This window comes from Fonsecaea nubica (assembly GCF_001646965.1).
Source record: "Fonsecaea nubica strain CBS 269.64 chromosome Unknown Scaff37, whole genome shotgun sequence".
In the NCBI taxonomy this organism is placed as follows: Eukaryota; Fungi; Ascomycota; class Eurotiomycetes; order Chaetothyriales; family Herpotrichiellaceae; genus Fonsecaea; species Fonsecaea nubica.
In genome coordinates, this window is record NW_019173710.1 from 1 (window position 1) to 18,034 (window position 18,034).

At 52.3% G+C, this 18,034-nt stretch overlaps 10 protein-coding genes across 10 annotated transcripts; 4 read left to right on the forward strand and 6 right to left on the reverse strand.

The window, feature by feature from the left end:
* Positions 1-293: 293 nt before the first annotated feature.
* On the reverse strand, positions 294-2,232 carry AYO20_06016 (hypothetical protein; the record flags this gene model as incomplete). The annotated part of the gene is made up of 7 exons (XM_022644307.1): positions 294-728; positions 793-928; positions 999-1,594; positions 1,648-1,732; positions 1,789-1,951; positions 1,998-2,084; positions 2,142-2,232. The coding sequence occupies 7 exons, from the start codon at positions 2,230-2,232 to the stop codon at positions 294-296; spliced, it is 1,593 nt and encodes a 530-aa protein (XP_022499611.1).
* A 544-nt stretch (positions 2,233-2,776) lies between these two features.
* Positions 2,777-3,932, forward strand: AYO20_06017 (hypothetical protein; the record flags this gene model as incomplete). The annotated part of the gene is made up of 5 exons (XM_022644308.1): positions 2,777-2,837; positions 2,908-3,121; positions 3,189-3,219; positions 3,282-3,562; positions 3,647-3,932. 5 exons carry the CDS (start codon positions 2,777-2,779, stop codon positions 3,930-3,932), a joined length of 873 nt encoding a protein of 290 aa, XP_022499612.1.
* Positions 3,933-4,093: 161 nt separating this feature from the next.
* On the reverse strand, positions 4,094-4,708 carry AYO20_06018 (hypothetical protein; the record flags this gene model as incomplete). Its single annotated transcript, XM_022644309.1, has 1 exon — positions 4,094-4,708. The coding sequence occupies one exon, from the start codon at positions 4,706-4,708 to the stop codon at positions 4,094-4,096; it is 615 nt and encodes a 204-aa protein (XP_022499613.1).
* A 434-nt stretch (positions 4,709-5,142) lies between these two features.
* Positions 5,143-5,815, forward strand: AYO20_06019 (hypothetical protein; the record flags this gene model as incomplete). The annotated part of the gene is made up of 3 exons (XM_022644310.1): positions 5,143-5,160; positions 5,208-5,267; positions 5,327-5,815. 3 exons carry the CDS (start codon positions 5,143-5,145, stop codon positions 5,813-5,815), a joined length of 567 nt encoding a protein of 188 aa, XP_022499614.1.
* Positions 5,816-6,047: 232 nt separating this feature from the next.
* Positions 6,048-7,244, forward strand: AYO20_06020 (hypothetical protein; the record flags this gene model as incomplete). Its single annotated transcript, XM_022644311.1, has 7 exons — positions 6,048-6,111; positions 6,330-6,395; positions 6,451-6,485; positions 6,595-6,731; positions 6,792-6,807; positions 6,865-6,967; positions 7,039-7,244. 7 exons carry the CDS (start codon positions 6,048-6,050, stop codon positions 7,242-7,244), a joined length of 627 nt encoding a protein of 208 aa, XP_022499615.1.
* A 77-nt stretch (positions 7,245-7,321) lies between these two features.
* Positions 7,322-8,380, reverse strand: AYO20_06021 (hypothetical protein; the record flags this gene model as incomplete). Its single annotated transcript, XM_022644312.1, has 4 exons — positions 7,322-7,810; positions 7,884-7,948; positions 8,011-8,059; positions 8,114-8,380. 4 exons carry the CDS (start codon positions 8,378-8,380, stop codon positions 7,322-7,324), a joined length of 870 nt encoding a protein of 289 aa, XP_022499616.1.
* Positions 8,381-8,757: 377 nt separating this feature from the next.
* On the reverse strand, positions 8,758-10,930 carry AYO20_06022 (hypothetical protein; the record flags this gene model as incomplete). The annotated part of the gene is made up of 5 exons (XM_022644313.1): positions 8,758-9,876; positions 9,969-10,065; positions 10,126-10,522; positions 10,573-10,655; positions 10,719-10,930. 5 exons carry the CDS (start codon positions 10,928-10,930, stop codon positions 8,758-8,760), a joined length of 1,908 nt encoding a protein of 635 aa, XP_022499617.1.
* A 594-nt stretch (positions 10,931-11,524) lies between these two features.
* On the reverse strand, positions 11,525-12,789 carry AYO20_06023 (hypothetical protein; the record flags this gene model as incomplete). Its single annotated transcript, XM_022644314.1, has 5 exons — positions 11,525-11,843; positions 11,917-12,122; positions 12,180-12,260; positions 12,375-12,610; positions 12,732-12,789. 5 exons carry the CDS (start codon positions 12,787-12,789, stop codon positions 11,525-11,527), a joined length of 900 nt encoding a protein of 299 aa, XP_022499618.1.
* A 579-nt stretch (positions 12,790-13,368) lies between these two features.
* Positions 13,369-15,133, reverse strand: AYO20_06024 (hypothetical protein; the record flags this gene model as incomplete). The annotated part of the gene is made up of 4 exons (XM_022644315.1): positions 13,369-13,831; positions 13,903-14,623; positions 14,678-14,999; positions 15,050-15,133. 4 exons carry the CDS (start codon positions 15,131-15,133, stop codon positions 13,369-13,371), a joined length of 1,590 nt encoding a protein of 529 aa, XP_022499619.1.
* Positions 15,134-15,999: 866 nt separating this feature from the next.
* AYO20_06025 (hypothetical protein) lies at positions 16,000-17,878 on the forward strand (the record flags this gene model as incomplete). Its single annotated transcript, XM_022644316.1, has 9 exons — positions 16,000-16,151; positions 16,212-16,296; positions 16,355-16,510; positions 16,567-16,768; positions 16,827-16,920; positions 16,985-17,160; positions 17,213-17,313; positions 17,366-17,676; positions 17,734-17,878. The coding sequence occupies 9 exons, from the start codon at positions 16,000-16,002 to the stop codon at positions 17,876-17,878; spliced, it is 1,422 nt and encodes a 473-aa protein (XP_022499620.1).
* Positions 17,879-18,034: the final 156 nt, after the last annotated feature.

An 18,034-nucleotide genomic window follows, 5' to 3' on the forward strand; every position in this document is an offset into this window, starting at 1 on the left:
GGGGGGGGGGTTTGTCCATACCTATTGGGGGGCGGAGGTCTGCTCACAGTCAGAAACATTGAGAGTCGAGGATTATGGAGACTGTTGAGGTACTTTGGGTCACAAGTTTACTCTTTGATCGAGGCGGTTGATGAAATGTCATGCTTGAGCTACTTCTCTCGAGATTGAAACAATGTTTTGATCCCGGCTTGCCCAGTTGGCAGGCTTACGCAGGACCATTGGTAGAATCATCCACAGAGCCGATTGCGAACATGTCAAATGAAAATGTTGTGTGTTCTGTTCAAATGTGGCCGTCACTTCTTCCAGAACTCCTTCTCGTACCACGCCTGACTGTAGTTTCTCTCCTCGTCGAGCCAGCCCTCAGCCTCCTTCCACGAGTCCGTGATCAGCTTGGCCCGTTTCTCGTCTCGCGGGACGCACTTGGACTTGTACGGCATCGGCCCCGCAACCAGACCGGTGGTCATGGCGTCGTTTTCAATGACCTCGTCGCCCACCCTTTCAATGTCGAAAGCCCACAGCATGCGCGCAATCACCATGAATAGACTGCGGTCGGCAACCTGCATGCCGGGACAGATGCGGCGACCAGAGCCGAATGTGAAATGGTCGCGCAGCGCAGGGTCCGCCTGGGCGGCCGACTCTTGTGAGAGCATCCCGTCGTCAATGTATCGCAGTGGATCGAACTTGCGTGGGTTCGGGTAGCGGACGGGGTCATTGTTGATGCCCCATATCTGGAAAGGGAGTGAACTGGTTAGTAAAGAACAACTTTGTCGACCAGGGTTCGATGCGGCCTACGTTTTGAACCACGGATGCTCCTTTGGGGATCTTATACCCCATGTACTCGTCGTCCTTGGCTGCCGCGTGTGGAATTCCCAGGACGGCAGTTGGACACCCTAGACCGCGGTGGAAGTCGGTAGTCAGCGTCCTGTGTCTGCAATTCTTTTCTTCAGACTCAGAGATTCTTACACCTCAAGCTTTCCTTGACAATAGCCCTGACATACGGTAGTTGATTTCGGTCCTCCCATTCCGGCATCCTGTCAGCACCGACCACCCGGTCCAGCTCCTGATGAGCCTGTTGCTGTACCTCCGGATACAAGATCATGGCTTTGACGAAGCCGTGCAGCGTGTTGAACGTCGTGTCCGAGGCTCCCGCCCACGCATGGCCTGCGTTGAACGCCATCTCCATCTCGTTAAGCCCGTCCTTGTCCTGGTTGGTGAGCATGTCGCCCGCGAAGCACGGGTTCAGCTTTCCTCGCTCAACCTTGGACTTGGCTTCACGTAGGAGGTCGAGCCAAAGATCTCGTTCCATGATGGTGAGTCGGGAAAGTTCTTTGTTCAGCTTGTTCAACGAGTTGGGCGTGTATTTCACGATCGGCCGAAGCATAGGGAAGAACTCGGTAACTTGAGTCGCAATGCCCACGAGAGTGTAGGACTCGATCCATTCGAAAAGGCGTGTCACATAGTGATTGTCGGCCCGATTGACTCGCCAGCCGTAGGTGATGGTGGATCCAGTGCTGGTGGTGTAGCGTTTGAGCGCATCAAAAGAGTCGTACGGAGCGTTCAATAAGTCCCAGAGCAACTGGATTGACTCGAATCGCTTCGAATGTGTGAGTCCCGACCCGCACAATATGAAGAACCGAGAGAGCGTACCTGATAGGGCAAGTATCGAGTCGCTGCCGTGCTCGTTAGAGCTGTGTGGTACATCTTTCGCTGACGACGCCACACATCATCGTTGCTACCAGGATCTGTTATCTGACAAGCCTTGCCACAAGGAAGAACTTGTGAACTTACTCTCGATTCGAGATCATCAGGTTGTACCCAAAGTTGCGCAAGTAATTGTCCACGCGGTTCGAATAGATGCTGCTCCGTTTGTCGTAGAGATCTTTGACCGTCGTGTACGAGTTGATAACAATCATGTCCATGGCGCCCAGCTTCAATCCCATGATAGGGCCATCTGATGGGTGTTAGCAGCTGTTCCTAGGAGATGGAGAAATTCCTACATTGCTCCGACATTTTTGCCAGGCCTTCATGCAGCTTCTTCCTCGGCATTTGGAAGAGGTTCCCAAAGACGGGGATCGTCGATGGCCCTGAAGCATTGTCTCAGCATGACATCGAAAGCATCAACCATCAAAGGGAGGAAGGACCTGGAGGGTAATCCTTGGGCCTCATGCCAAGTTTTCGAAACCTGATGATCAGGGCCGCCAAAACGGCGACCACAGCTATCACGGCATACATGATGATGGAGGCCGTGTAGCCAAAATCTCTTCCCGGCTTGCAGACGTGAGGGGAGCAACAGCGATGGCCAGATTGTAGTTGCAGACTCTCTCCCAACCTCCGGGGCCTCACATTATCAGGTGCCCTATCAAGGATGTTGATTTTATCATTTATCTGCCATTTAGGGATTCCGGCCTTCCGAGATCGACAAAATGGGCCACGGGAGATATCTGACCTCAGAGTGTGATGTATTACCGCACATAAAGGCGACTCCTGGGGTGTGACGTGGAGCAGCTCTGTCCGGAGCATATGGTGTGCAGGTCCGAGGATCTGGAGGAGGGCGGGATCGGCCAGCCCTGCTTGCCTGTTACCTGCGTTCTCCACCTCATTGCTGAAGAGGAGCGGAATCGGTGATAGCCTCTTCCCCTAAGTGATCCGACGTCGAAATTGGTCATATTGTTGTCACGTTGTCCAGTTTAACCCTCAGCTGTCTGTTTGGTCCGTCTACATAATAAGCATTGACATATACCATCATAGGAGTAACTAGATAGTCGTCTCGTCCAGTATGGTCTTGGGGGATTTCAGTCTCGATGGGAAACTTGCCGTGATAACGGGCGCGGGCTCAGGTAATCTCCCTTCTCGTTTGTGCAGCGTAAGAATGAGACATTGGAAAATTTGACAGATCTGGATCTGTAGGGATCAACCTCGAGTTTGCGAAACTCTGCCAGAAAAGCGGCTGTCGAGTGTTGGCAGCAGATATTCGATCTACACCGGAACTGGAGGAATGGTTACAAGAGGTGAAAGGAGCAGAATGCAAAGTCGTCTATCAGGAGACAGATGTAGCACAATGGGATCAGCTGAAAGCCTTGGCCAGAGTGTCAGAACAGGCATTTGGCGAGATTCCTGACGTGTAAGTATTACGTGGTCCGTGTTGAGGTATGGTGAGTTTGGGAACTGACTCGAGTCCCGTCTTGCAGATTCGTTGCTGGTGCTGGAATATTCGAAGCAGTGAGTAACCATTTCTTGCCACATGATATGATGCTATAGTACCCAGACTGACACATCAACAGAGAGGGCCGTCTAATTTCTGGGAGGACCTCGAAGACGACAGATACCGCTTGCTCGACATCAACGTCGGGCACGCCATCCAATTCACCCGCATCGGGATCCGCGAGCTTCTTCGGCACAAGAAGAAGGGCGTCATCATGATCGTGGGCTCGCTAGCGGGATATACGCCCAACTTCACCGCTCCGCTATATGTGGCTTCAAAGCACGCCGTCACCGGCTTCACGCGGTCAATGGCAGACTTGGACGAGATTGCCGATATCAAAGTGGTCGCGTGTGCTCCAGGGTAAGAGACCCTGCTTTCTGGACCACACATACAGACAGTCAGCTTTTATCATTGAAAACCATCTCACTGATGCATTTCATGCAGTATGGTATATACGAGGATATGGACCGACGCGCCCCGAGCCATGCAGGAATATGGCATCACAAAAGACGTCTGCGCTCTGCCGGACGAGATTGCCCTCGGAATGAAATCCTTGGTGGAATCAAGCCAGTGGCCAGCGGGGACTGTCTTGGAGGTTGTCAAGGGACAGCAATGGAGGAATGTTCCTGCTTTTAACGCTGAGCCGCCTGCCGGAGCTGGTACTAAGCCAGAGCAGAACGACGTAGAGAGACGCATCCTGGCTCTGTTGGAGAAAGAAAAGGTCGAATGAAGACGACCATAATAGCACACAATCGTTTCTTTGATATCTTCGCAGTACACCAGAAGCCATTTCGGATTCATCAAATGGACAACTAAACTCTGGGACAGGAAGGAAGTAGATAGAAGTATGCTAATGAGGCTATCATGTGCTTTATCCAGGCCAGGGTCCGCTCAATGCCCCTCGATGGGCGTAGGTGGCGGGGGAACAGGTATCGAATCCAGCCCTCGAGGACCGATGTTTGGTCTCTTCTTCAACTCCCGACCATCATGACCGGCTTGCAATTTTTTGATGATATCCTCTGGATCGAAGTCGACCCCGACTGGGTTCTCGCCAAACTCGGGAGACGCCATGAACGCGTTTGCATCCTCCATCGTGTCGAAATTGTCGACCTGGGTCTCGATCTGATTCCCGTCTGGATCCTGGTAGTAGATGCTGGTTGTGGGACCGTGGTTGACACTCCATATGGGTAGAATTCCTTTGGCCTTTCGCTGCCTATATGCCAGCAGTAACTCTTCGAGGGTTGCAAAAGAGAAGGCGATATGCTCCAGGCCGGCCGAGGTCTTGATCTTGTCCGAGGTACCTGGAACGGCTCCAATCGCGATCCGATGGTGCTCATCGTCGTACGTGAGGAAGGAGATGAAGTCGTTTTCGTGCGTAGCTTCCGCGCCTAGAAAGGTCTTGTAGAAATCTACCATCTCCCTGAAGCGTGGCGTGCGTAAGACGACATGGGCTAGTTTCTGTGGAGAGGTGACTTTTTGAAACGGGCGATCAAAGTCCACGGCCATCTTGAGCGACGTTGAAGGGGTGTCTTCGAGATGTTTGTGATAGACTGTCCCTGATAACTTGATTCACTTTGTATATCGTGTTTCTTCTTGCTTGGACAGTATTCGAAGGCCGGAAGAAGATAGCTGACGACCGATTAACCATGGGTATGTATGATGCATTCGTCATATGGGGACTCTGGCTTCAAACGTGGTGGGTGCTGGTCATTGACGCCGGCCGCTGTGTTTAGTCTTGCTCCGGCTTCCGTTGGGAGGTTTTCCACAGAATTGCAGGGTCCGAACCAATAGAACTAGGGACAGATCCATTGGGACGTTTAGATTTATTGAAGTCCAACCTGATATATCGAGCCGGTCAAATTTCAGACAGTATTCAACATATAATTCGACAACTGATACTATACTTCTTTGAGCCTGTCATCACAGGGCGTGTCTAAACCATGTCGTGGCTCACTGAGGTGCGGACAACGAGCTTGACTTCCGGCCACCACTGACACAATAGTAGGACGATCTCGCGACTAGTAATGCCGATTTGTTGAAGAAGCTGTCGTACCCACCAAGCAAGGTAGGTTGCGTCTTCCCAGCGGACGAACGACATTGTCATTGAATCGAAACGCTGTACAGGACCACGATCCGAAACTTGCAAAGGTCGAAGATGAGATCCTCGAACACTGGAAGGACTTTTCCCATTTCTGCAACTATGTGGCGGACAAAGACCCAGACGCGGGAAAACGCTTCTACGACCTGGACGAGGCCAACTATTTTGATCTTATGGGGGCGGTCACTCGGCCAGGCTTCCGCCCTCACTACGACCGCATCACTCCGTACCTGGCCCGGGCGAACTTGCGCATTAAAGATCTGGAAATCATCGCCATCACGCCCGAGTGCGGCTACGCTACGGCTCATCAGAACTACTACGGCACTGCGGCCGATGGTGAGCCATTCAACTTGACGTACCGAACGACATCGGTCATGCGCAAGGTCGACGGCGTCTGGAAATATGTACACGAGCATTATTCGTTCCCGACTAACATGGCCACTGGGAAGTCAGACTTTACCAGCGGACTGCGGGTCCAGGAGAATATGAGCTTAAAGGAGGGCGAGACTGTTTAGAAGAAGTAGTTATGGGGAGAAATAGAAATGAAGAGAGAGATGGGAAAAGGGAGAAATGATTTCACACATCAAATCTCCCGTGCCTCTCGCTGTATTCCGTTGATCTTACTACTTGATACCTTTCCCTAGTGGCAATCACATGCATGATATACCAGGGTAGCTACAGGGTATATCTCGGCGTGAACTTGTCACAGAAACCAACCGGGGTGTGTTCAAGTTTCTCCGGTTCTGTATGACAGGCCGTCGACCCAATGTGGCATATGCTCCGACACCCTATGTTGCGGGATCGTTGAGCGGTAAGTCGCACGAGAACTCATAGTTAAACTTACTGGACAAGAATCTCTTCTTTTTACCATACACCGCAGAAAACCTGACAAATACCTACCATTAGCAGTGACTTGTCTTGCTAGGAGAGCTCGTTATTCGACCTCTACGTCTTCTTGTCCGTAAATATGTCGGGTTTCGCAGCCTTACAACCCGCATTTACGGCGCAGGCAGGTGTTTCTCTATCCAGTCAAAGTCCCAAAAGCATTGACAGTTTTGATATCGCAGATTACATTCGATGCACCGGTAGTCATTGGTATGCGTCGAGCCTTGGGATGCATCCATCCGCAGCGGTTGACCAGTGGTGACAGGCAAAATCAACAGCGGCAGCCAGCTATATATTGCGGTAGGTAGACCCAGAATGCCACCGGCCCAGTCTCTCACTCGGAGAAGGATAGCATCCGGAAAAGGGTAACCCGAGTTTGATTATACTGATTGCTGACTGCCGAATATAGCTCATCAACGCGGGCACATTGAAGAGCGAGCCAGGCTTTGAGCCTGCCGTGGATGCTCAAGTGCTGTTCGGCACCGACCACTTCAAAGTCACCGAGGACATGAAGTATGTCACAATCGACGTCAAGGCCGCTTTGAAGTAAGTATAAGCATGTTTCAAATCATTGAGATTTCCAATCGTTAATTTACGGCGTGACAGAAATGAAGATGGCACAGTGCGTTTTCTCTCGTTCGTTATTTTGTTTCGATCCAAATAACACCGAGCTATATAGACCATCTCCTATGCCTACACAGGCCACATCGAAATAACTCCTGCTTTCGGTCTTATCTTGGCAGGCAGCCCGGACGCAAAGACGACGGACTTTGGGCACGTGTGTGAGTACCCTCCGAAACAGATCGGGGCTGGATAAGAGACCGTTTCGCTAATATTATGTATCTCTTTCCAGTCACACATATTACATTCGAGGTCAGTTGTCCCTCACACATGACATATGGCATGACCCCTCAGACTGACTTGATGCTGGAGACTGGTGCACCCAATTTCAAAAGTCTCGAGACCGGCCGGTTCGTTGGGGCCAGTCGGTTTATTGTGAATGGCGAAGGGAAGGGACCCGTCATTGAGACGAAGATCAGTAAGATCGTCAAGGGATAAAGACTGGAAAGACAGATAGCACCTGCAGACAGGAAAGGTCTTTTTGAGTCTCGAACTATTCAATGAGCCCTCCCTAGCTATGAAGCTGAGTCAAACACCATCTTGTTCCGGATCTTCCCTATCTCAGAGATCTCAACCTCCACCACGTCCCCATTCTGCAGCCATGCCGGTGGCTTCATGAACGCCGCCACTCCGCTCGGCGTCCCTGTCAAGACCACCGTGCCGGGTTCGATCGTCCTGCCACGCGTCAAGTGCCGGACGATAGCAGGAATGTCGAAGATCAGATCGTCCGTCTTTGTGATCTGGCGCTGCTGGCCATTCACGATGGTCTTCATCGTGAGTGTGGTCGGATCGGGGATCTGTGCTGGCGACACCAGGATAGGTCCGATGGGCGCGAACTTGTCAAAGGCTTTGGCGTAGCCGTGCTGTCCGCCCGCCCGTACGGGGTCTTGCCAGTACCGCGACGACACGTCGTTACCGACCGTGTAGCCGAGCAAGTAGTCGGCGACGTTGTCTGACTCGGTCAGATCCTTGGCCTTCTTGCCGAAGATGATGGTCAATTCGCCCTGCAATAGGCAACAGACGAGTGAGCACGTTAGCAAGTGAACGATGATCATGGTGAAGAATGCGGCCGCCTACCTCGTAGTCCATGAATTGGGCCTCCTTGTGGATTGGGATGTCTTCGTATGGATCTGCCAATGCGGCTGGTCACACAGAGGCTAGGTTCAGCTGAGTTCTTTACGACAAGAGGAAAGTGTTTACTCACAAGACCCGGCCCCTTTGACGAAGATCATAGGGTAAGGCGGCAGGGGGATCTAGATGAGAGAGTTTAGGTAGGCTATTCCCATGTTTGAGGGCACTGGCTTTACCTTGGCTTCTTCCGCATGTTGACGATAGTTCAACCCAACGCCATAGACGATGGGTGTCGTCTCGATGGGCCTCAAGACTTTGGCAATCGTGGCGGTCGTCTCGGTGAGCTTGAAGTCGCTTTCCCAGGGCAATCCGCCGCTGTAAGTCGGGACAGAAAGCCCCGTCAAATCATCGGACCACCCGTGACTCGCAGGGACTTCTCCATAATGAACAGCCCGACTCGAGTCTTCGAATCGGACGAGGCGCTTGAATTTGTGAGCCGTCATATCTCCCAAGATGATATGTGCGTGAGCAAGCTCGTATGGCGAGAGGCGTCAAGAGTGGAAAGCGTCGACGTTTCGCTGCGGCCAAAAACTCCATCATTCCATTGCCGGATCCATTGTCGGTTAACTATCGTTGTACCTCGACTTCTCCCTCCAAGTCCGGGCCTCGGAAGCCGGGGAACTTCGCCAGATTCCGGAACCGCATTGATGCAGAAACTCGGAGAAAGCAAAAAAGGCTTAGTCAAAACGACCCAGATTATCTGATTGGCTCTATACATCACTTGGGAGCTCATTCGTGCATGGTGGGAAGCTCCATCGCACGAACAAGACCAAGCAAGCAGCACCGAACATCCTCGTACAATGTGATGCGTGCGTCTCTTTCACTTCTGGAACTCGCCCATCTTGTCCAGTTGATACTCACTGTCTTGACTCTTGACCTCTCCGACCAGGGTGAATTCTCTTGGTTGCTCCTTTCCCGGTTCGTTGTCCGCTTCCCCATCAACGCCAGTCTTCTGCTGAGCAATTGTGCTATTGGCCTCATTTAAATGGTGCCCAACTGCCACTTCCAGAACATGAAACGCTGTGGACCGATGAGAAATGGCATTGGCCCTCCAACTTACATGACCATCGGGTCGGACAAGCACCAGATTCCGCTCCCATAACGCACGGGCGTGTTCTTCGTTCTTGAAGATAACATGTTCAAAGGGGATTCCCATCGTCTTGGCCGCCTCGTCAAAGTACTCTGCATGTCCAGCTGTGTCGGTGTCTCCGGATATGAAGTGGACCAGCGTAAAGTACTTGCCCAATAAGTCGAAGATGGCGGTCTTGCCGTCCTTGAGAAAGACATGCGGTGGCCGACTCCCCGGCCAGGTCGTAGGGACATACTCGTGCGCCGTCCAATTGGGTTCTTTCGTCGTTGTGTCGGGGATCGTGATTGTAGACTTGTACCGGTAGCCCATCTCGATGCCACGGTCCGTGTTCTCGCCATCGTTAGCCTGGTAATGCTGGTGGATTTCTTGCCGCAGCTGGCGCCCTTTGTCAGTGTCAGCATCGAGCTCGTGGGCGAACCCCTTCAGAATGTTGGGTACGGCGCCATGCACCGCCATGTGTACCCCTGACCGCTCCACGTTGGTCAGAGCGACCGGTCGACGCTCCTCTTGGTAGGACTGTAGGACTCCCTTGCCTGCCCACCCTTGTAACACCGCCGCCAGCTTCCAGCCAATATCATACGCGTCTCCTAGGCCCATGTTCATACCGTATCCGCCGGTGGGAATGTTTTGATGAGCAGAGTCGCCCGCTAGATAGATCCATCCTTGGGGACTGGAATACTGGCGAGCGACTGCCACGCTAGGTCTGTAGGTCGAACGTACTAATACCTGGTCGATCTTCACTTCGTATGGCTGGTACATTCCCCCTAGTACACGATAGACTGCTTCTTCGGTGCCAATGGCGGACTCGTCGGCGTCCATCGGTAAGAAAAGATGCGTGGTGAAGGTATCCTGTTAGGATATGTTAGTAGCTACTCTGGTGGTACAAAGGTAACCTAGCAGCTCGCCTTTTCGTCCTGAGAGATCGTAGCTCCACCCATGACGTGCTCGCCAGCCATGAATAGATGCCAGAACCGGCCTTGCTTGTGAAGCCTTGCGAGGTCGTTGGACTTGAAGTGTACTAGCAGCACAAATCCAGGCCTGGTGATGAAGAAGTACCGTTAGTGCCAATAACGCCTGGCGCTTCAGCAATTGACTTACACCGGGCCACCGTCAAGTGATATATTCAAGTTTCGGCGCACTCGACTGGAAGCCCCGTCGCATCCAACGGCGTATCTGGACCTGAACCTCACTGTTTTGGACGAGTTGAGGTCAGTCACGGTCGCTTCGACGCCTTCTCCTGTCTCCTGAGTGGTCTCGAGCTTCCAGCCAAAGCGCAAGTCGATCAAATCGTTGGCTTCTGACAGTTGTTTTAGCCACGCCTCGAATATTTCTTGCGAGATGCGTTGCCACGGCTCTCGAGGCATCGTGCCATCATTTCTTTCGGCAATCATCTGCCGGTATTCGTCGACACTAGGGTGATTCCACTGCGTGATGGCTGAATCTTGGCTCAGCCCACTGGATATGAGTACCGTATAGGGGATGTGAGAAGGGACACCTTGACACTGTTCAGCAGGTAGACACAGATAGTACGCTTTTGCTAATCACCTCGCTCCCGGAGGCCTTCAGCAAGACCCAGCTTTCGGAAGAATTCCATGGATCGAATATTGGTGAGGTCCATCTTGGGCCATCTTTTAAACTCGTCAGTACGAGGGTTCTGCTAATAAAAATGCTGACCATGCCGACTCCCTTACCGAGTGGTGGTGAAGTTGCGTTCGAGCACAACAGATCTGATCCCGTAGAAAGCCAGGACGGTCGCAGTCATCATTCCCACTGGACCGCCTCCAATGATCAATACGGTGTCTTCCGCGAGCACCTCTTCGAGCTCCTGTTCTTTGACAGGACCTGTGTCAGGTGCTACATCTGAACCCCCTGCCCCAGAATTTGGTGTGACTTTTTCATCCATATTCTTCGTAATTTCCCGACTCAGATCTTATTGCTTCCTGCCTCTTTTAGCTCGCTGGTACTTTGCTATTGACAATAACCAGATTTCCCCTTCTAATCGTCTTTCACAAGACCATCTACAGCGACAGTACCTATACGTTCAAAAGAAGCTTCAATAGGAGTCGTGACGAGTCAGCTGCTGGACTAGTCTTAATCTTCAGCCCCGACAAGATCTACCGTCATACCCACCTGAAGACAGAGGAGAGGAAGCGACAATGCTAGCCGGGTGGTCGGCAGAATTTCCTCCGAGCAATGACGGTCCGCCTCCTGTTCGTACCACCGGGCCCACCGTTACAGGACGAGATCCACGGACCGTGGTCAGGCTTCATATGCTATCTTTTGAGATACTTGATCTGGATAAGCTCAAGCGGGACCACCTCGGTATTGTCGTAGTGTACACTCGCTACTACACCTGTTTCAGCATATTTAGGAACAGAAGTATGTCGTCTGCCCATGCAGCTTGGGTGAAAGCATTCAGCAAGCAGGAGTGGGACATAAAATCGTTTCGCACAGTCTAGGTGCTGGCTTCCTGAGTCCTGACCTCAGATCGAATCCTCTACAACAGAGCCCCCTTCTCCTTCTCGGTGACCTGCAAGATTGACCCAATGACGCGTTGAATGGCATCCTCTGGCGTGGCCGACCCCTCGGCCGTCTCCCCTTCGACACCGCCTGGCGGGGAAATATTCCATTCAGGAATAACCCGCGTACCGAGCATCGAGACTTCCACAATCGTCCCTCCAGGATACTTGGCGGATTCCACCGTGTCAAGGACGACCTTGGCCACCTGATCTGCGGTGATGCTGACCTGGTCGGTAATGCCGAAGCGCTCTCCGGACCCTGGGGTCCCGGTCGTCCAAATCGGAGTCGAGACGATTCTAGTTAGATCGGTAAGCGGACGGTCCGCAAAAGGGAAAAGATAATAAGGTATCAGGAGAGCGGAAGACCTACCCAGGACATATCGCCACCACTTTGACACCCTGTAGGGCTTCGGCATCTCCCAAGCTCCGTGTGAACCCGACCATCGCATGCTTTGTGGCCACGTAGATGGGAGCCGGATACTGCTTGATGTAGCCCGCCATGGACGCCAGAATGGCGACCACGCCACGCTTTGACTTGCCCAGGAGTGCGCGCATGGCAAGCCGAGTCAATTTGATCTGCCAGGTCAAATGTCGTCAACAGGGATCAGGAATAGAGCCTCCGCACAAACTTACCGGGTGATTCACGTTGATGTCGACGGCCTTGTAGCCATCCGCGTCCAACCCTTCCGGATCGTCCCAGAAGTTGGAGTACGGCTGTTCTCTCACTTGTGAGCAATTCAACGGCAACAATTGTCCAAAAGAGTACATATAGAGGGGACACATGTATATTTCTACGATTTACTCCACTGGAACGGATATGCGACTTACCGGTTCAAACACGCCTGCCGAAGCAATGTAAACGTCTGGGACATCCCCAAAATGCTTCTCGCTGGCATCAATCATGTGCTGCAGGTCTTTCCATTTAGTCACGTCGCACGTCTCAAACACGACGTTCTTGTTCGCCGTGGCCAGCTTCTCGCCCTCTGGTGTCAAGCGCAGGTCCGCGATGATGACGGCTTTCGCTCCCGCGTCTAGCGCAGTTTGGGCACAGAAGAGTCCGATACCTGCACTTGTGAGTAAATCAATCCATTCGGGCTTTCGTTTGCGGGTTTTGTCCAAGGGCGTCGTTGTAGAACTTTCCCCGTCCCAGGGAGGAAAGTAAGAATTCTGGGAAATGGAACCTACCGGAACCGCCGCCAGTAATCGCCACGATCTTATCTTTCACAGGAAACCCGTTCGCCATGTCGTTTCGTATCTCAGGATTATATGTTTTGGACAGCTTTGTTGGAAGCGACGGAATCGGTAGAGGGACAGGCTTACATACGCCCTGGCGGTGTGACGAGTGAACAATCTTCGACAGACGTGTAAAGTATATCCGTTTCGCGAGCCCCAAGCAGAATGATGTAACATGTAGCTAGAGAGATTTTTAGCTGGTGCAATCCATGCTACTTCTCACTTTGCTTGTCTGGGACATGGCGAAAGGACCTCCTTGATCTGCGGCGTGAGAAGCCTCCGACAGCCCGGGAGATGTGAGTCCGAGCTGGAACACGTTAGCCTCGTGAGGATTCGTCTGGCGCGTATCACTGCTGTTGCAAATCGCAAATCACGATGCGTGGATTTGCAGAGAGAGGTCTTGAGCAGTCCAATTTGCAGAGAATAAATGCTTTCATCCAATGTCTCTAGTATCCGTCTTAGAACATGCATTCGGTGGACCGGCGAGAGACAGAGAGAATAGGACGAAGATCATAGTATACGACATGCGAGTCCTAGATTGTCCTTGAATAACTATGGGTGCTATCTTTCTCTTAAAATGTTGTATACTTCACAGCCTTGCCTGCTTCCGCGTCCATTCAATGCCGTGACTTTCTGCCGACTTCCACGCGTTTTCGATGATTTTCGCCTTTTCGGGACTTCGAGGCTCAAACACCATCTTGAACGGTCTCGGTATGCACAAGAACCCGTCTTCAGCCGTCATGTCCGGCTCCTCCACGACTCCAGTAGCAGGGTTCTTGTATTTGTGCAGGTTGTACGCCCACACTGTCCGCGCCATGTTGATGAAGAGAGAGTTCTGGGCCACGTGTAGTCCAGTACATATCCGCCGTCCGGCCCCATAAGAGTAATGGTCTCGGTCGTTCGGGTTGGCGGCATTCACGGCTTCGGCGGTGGTGTAGGGATCGTTGAGAAAGCGTGTGGGATCATATGTGAAGGGGTTTTCACGCAACTTGGGGTCGAAATGAATGGCCCACCAGTTCAGCATGATCACCGAGCCCTTGGGGATGAAGTAGCTGCCAGGATCAAAAGTCAGCTCGACGTTGCTCCTTACGATTTCAGAGAGAAGAGGAGGAAATTTACTCACCCGTCGTACCAGTCGTCTTCCGTGGTTGCATGGGGCGTGCCAAACTTGGTGATGGGCACGAATCTCAGGATTTCCTTGGCCATGGCGCGGACATATGGCAAGTTTGGCTCATCTTCAAATGTGGGAAGGCGGTCAGGTCCAACCACACGATCCACCTCTTCTTGGGCAGCCTTGACCGTCTCAGGATACATGATACATGCTCGGAGCCAGGCGTTGATGACCGATGAAGTCGACTCGCTGCCCGCCTCGACTAGGGAGCCCGCAGCATATGCCGCTGTTAGCTCGTCAATGCCATTCTTGGCTGGATTTCCAAGATAGAAATCCTTGACAAAACAGTCGGGGGCGGTGCCCTCGTCGACCTGTTTGACCAAGTTGCGGTATAGGTCCAGGTAGACTTTGCTGTCATATTTGAACCACTCCCGTCCAATATTGTACCAGTTTTGCACCATCCATGACGGTAGGCAAGTTAGCGAAGGGAAGGCATCTACCAGCCAGGCCCCAGGGCTCGCCATAGCCACGAAGTGTTTGAGGACCGTGAAGATCTTCTCGATGTGAGGATCATCCCATGAAGCCACCCGCTGACCATATGTGATGGTCATGATCAGACTGGCGGCATAGCGGCGGTTGTCGTCGTAAAACTTTTGTGGATCCGTGTTGTGTAGATAATCGTATAGAACTTGCTTAGACTCAAAATCTTGCACTGGCCGATACGAGTTGCTCGCTGTCAGATTCAAGCAGGCGTGGCTGACCCTGCGGACGCTGCGCCACCGCTCACCGTAGTTCATGAAGAACGTTCGAGCTTTGCCGCTCACATTGTCAACCATGGGAGCATAAGGTCGACCCGAATACTTGTTCCCACGCTTGTCCATCAAATCCTTGACGACTCGAGGGCTATTGAGCCAGATGAAGTGCGTCCCACCAATCTTCGTGTACACCAGCTCTCCATACTTACGCGCCCAACCTCGCGAGATCTCAGGGACTTTGCTAGCGTCGACAAGCGATGGGAGACTCCCAATGATAGGATAGCCTCGGGGTCCAGGCGGCAGATGTTTGAGACGTGAATCATAGGTGACAGCGAAGTAGATGACATATCCGACCTAAGAGCCCTGTTAGAAAGCCCTTTCTTCAAAGGGAATTGGTCACTGACAAGGAGAATGGCGGCGAGTGCAAAGGTCGTGGGATAGGGCACATGAGCCGAAAAGTGGCTGGTCACATGCTCCGAGATCCCCATGGCTCGAGTGTCAATACAACCTGGTCGTCGGTGTGATGGGAGTAACGACTTCCAGCCTCATGGGAGAAACAACAAGGCCCAGTCCAGAAGTGCCAAATTTGTTTCTAATAGTTGACACAACCAATCCGACAAATCCGACTAGACGACAATCAAGCATGAACCTTTTTCTCCTCTATTCTGGGTTCCGGAGAGAATTAGGTCTGTTCGACTGAGCCTGGTGGCCAGGTAGGCTGCAGAAACGGTATCCAGGACACTAGCACGCCACAAGAGGCTCCGGGGGCCTATGGTCACGCTTGAATGGACCGGAGGAAGTGAGTCGATTACCTCCGATTGCTTCACTTGATATGGATGTGGGTCCTGCCGTCATTCCGAGCAAGGGAAAGCCACATCTATAGAGCACATGATCGGAGCCCGGCTGTTTTGGAGTATGTTGAAGGAATGACGGTCTGCAAGAGTCCTGGCTTTCGAATTGGTACACATCAATTTCCAGTATTATGAGACAAGTTAGTCCCAATCGCAGCTTCAAGCTGGCAGATCATCAGACTTTGATGGCGTCCCAAAACCATCCAGTGGCCCTCTGGGCCGTGGTGGCAGCCGCTGTTGCCTTCGTATGCTACAAAATTGCTCGATATGGAATGCGCCCCAAAGATTTCCCACCAGGCAGGTGGCACCAATCTTCCCTTGAATGAGACTTAGAGACGGTACTGACTGGTCGAAAAGGGCCTAGGACGTATCCAGTACTTGGGAATCTGCTTCAGATGCCGATGAAAAGCTTCCATCTCGAATTCCAAAAATGGGCTAACAAGTGTACATATATGACGACGTGGACTACCGATCCCTGCTAATTCCTATCAGATGGTCCCATTATGTCGCTGAAGCTGGGCGGTCAAGATATGATCCTCCTGAACAGCCCCGAAGTAGTCAAAGATCTCATCGAGAAGCGAAGCAACATCTATTCAGGTCGTCCAGATCTCTACATGCGCGAGTTCGGAGACGGCTTGAACATTGCTCTACGAGAGTGTGTGCACGCCCTCTCTTTTATCGTGGACAAAGGTCGCTAACCATGCCGCCCGTCCAGCAACGACGAGACATGGCGACGCCAACGCAAGATGTACCACGTCCGTCTCAATGTGAAGACAGCAAACAGCTATCTGCCCTATCAGGTACGAGCTGCAAAAGAACCAGTGACTGTGCGGAACATCGACTGAACGATCTGGCTAGATATTTGAGAGTATGCAGCTCATGCATGACATGGTAGAGCATCCCGACAACTGGGTAGGCAATCTACAGAGATATACAGCGAGCATCGCCTCCACCGTTCTGTACGGTTGGCGAACACCCAACGTGTATACAGGATATGTCAAGGGTCTTATCGAGGTAAGTCTTGTGTGTCCTCAGCTCCCCCTCTTCAGAGCGCCAACAGAGGTTTCTAGTGGATGGACCGAACGTCAGCAGCGATCAATCTGCAGCCGGTCGACTTTTTCCCCTTCCTTCGTCCATGGTACCGGGTGATGCCTGTCTGGATGAGCTCTTTCAAACGAGCGCTTTCCGATATTCAGAAACTGGAAGATCGGCTTTTCTACCAACTGCTCGAAGGAGCCAAGGAGAAGATCGCCCTCGGGAAGAAATATCCCAGTGATACACCCCTCTCTGACAACTATTTTGGCGGCCAACAGGCTAAACAAATCTGCAGGCTTCATTCGAGACATGCTCATTGACAAGGACGCCGATCGCCTCTCAGAGAGACAAATTGCCCATAACGCAGGGCATGGTTTTGGTGCAGCAACGTAAGCTCACATGCAGGAAGCATGGACTGACTTTCCACCAGATCTCTTCTGACATGACTCACAGAGACACGACTTGGAACACGTTGCTAGGATTCGTTAAAGCGATGATTCTTTTCCCCGACGTCCAGAAAAAGGCGCAGGAAGAGATCGACCAGGTCATCGGTGCCGATTGCATGCCTTCCTGGGAAGACCGGGAGCGTCTCCCTTATATTCGTGCCGTGGTGGAAGAGACGCTAAGATGTATGCTGGGCCCCCTTGATAGGTTGGACTCAATGCTCACCAAGACCTGCAGGGGCTCCGAGTCCGATCAGCGGCGCCGTGCCACGTTCGGTCGCCTGCGATGATGTCTACAACGGCATGAAAATCCCCAAAGGCGCCACTGTCATGATGAATGTGCGTTGTCATCAAATGCGTTGTCTTTACAGTGACTGACCAGGACAAGTAGATATGGACCTTGAACCACAACACATACGAAAACTCTCGCGCTTTTGATCCATCGCGTTTCAGTGCAGAGGCGACCCTGAACGAGAGCTACGGCATCAACGCCGACTCGCTCAACCGACCGCACTTTACCTTTGGTGCGGGACGGCGAGTATGTCCTGGATTCCACGTCGCGGAACGGGCCTTATTCCTGGCCATCTCGCGACTACTATGGGGCTTTGAATTTCACCGAAAAGTGGACGCGAACGGGAACCCTCTTCCTATCAACCGTGACGCCGTGACGCCAGGCTTCATCGTCAGGCCAGAAGCCTTTGAGTGCGTTCCTCCCCGAATCTGGAGTTGCTATCTTAGCTGACAATGTGCCAAAAACAGATGTGACATCCGACCGCGGGGACCGGAGCGCGTGGCCCTGATAAAGTCAACGTGGAAGGAGGCCCAGACAAGGCTGGACGCAGATGGCAATTTCAAGGAGGAGTTTTTCCAAAGCATGCTCTCCAAGAAAGAGCGCGGGTCATGAGGCGGGTAGGAGGCTCTACGAGTTATGAAACAGGGAAATATGTCGAAAAAAGGTAGTCTCTACTTGAGATCCCCGTTGCGTGTCTAACCCACGGGTGCAATATCGCAAGAGCATAGCAGGTTCGTGGTGGAGGAATTTCGCGTACTCAATCTACCA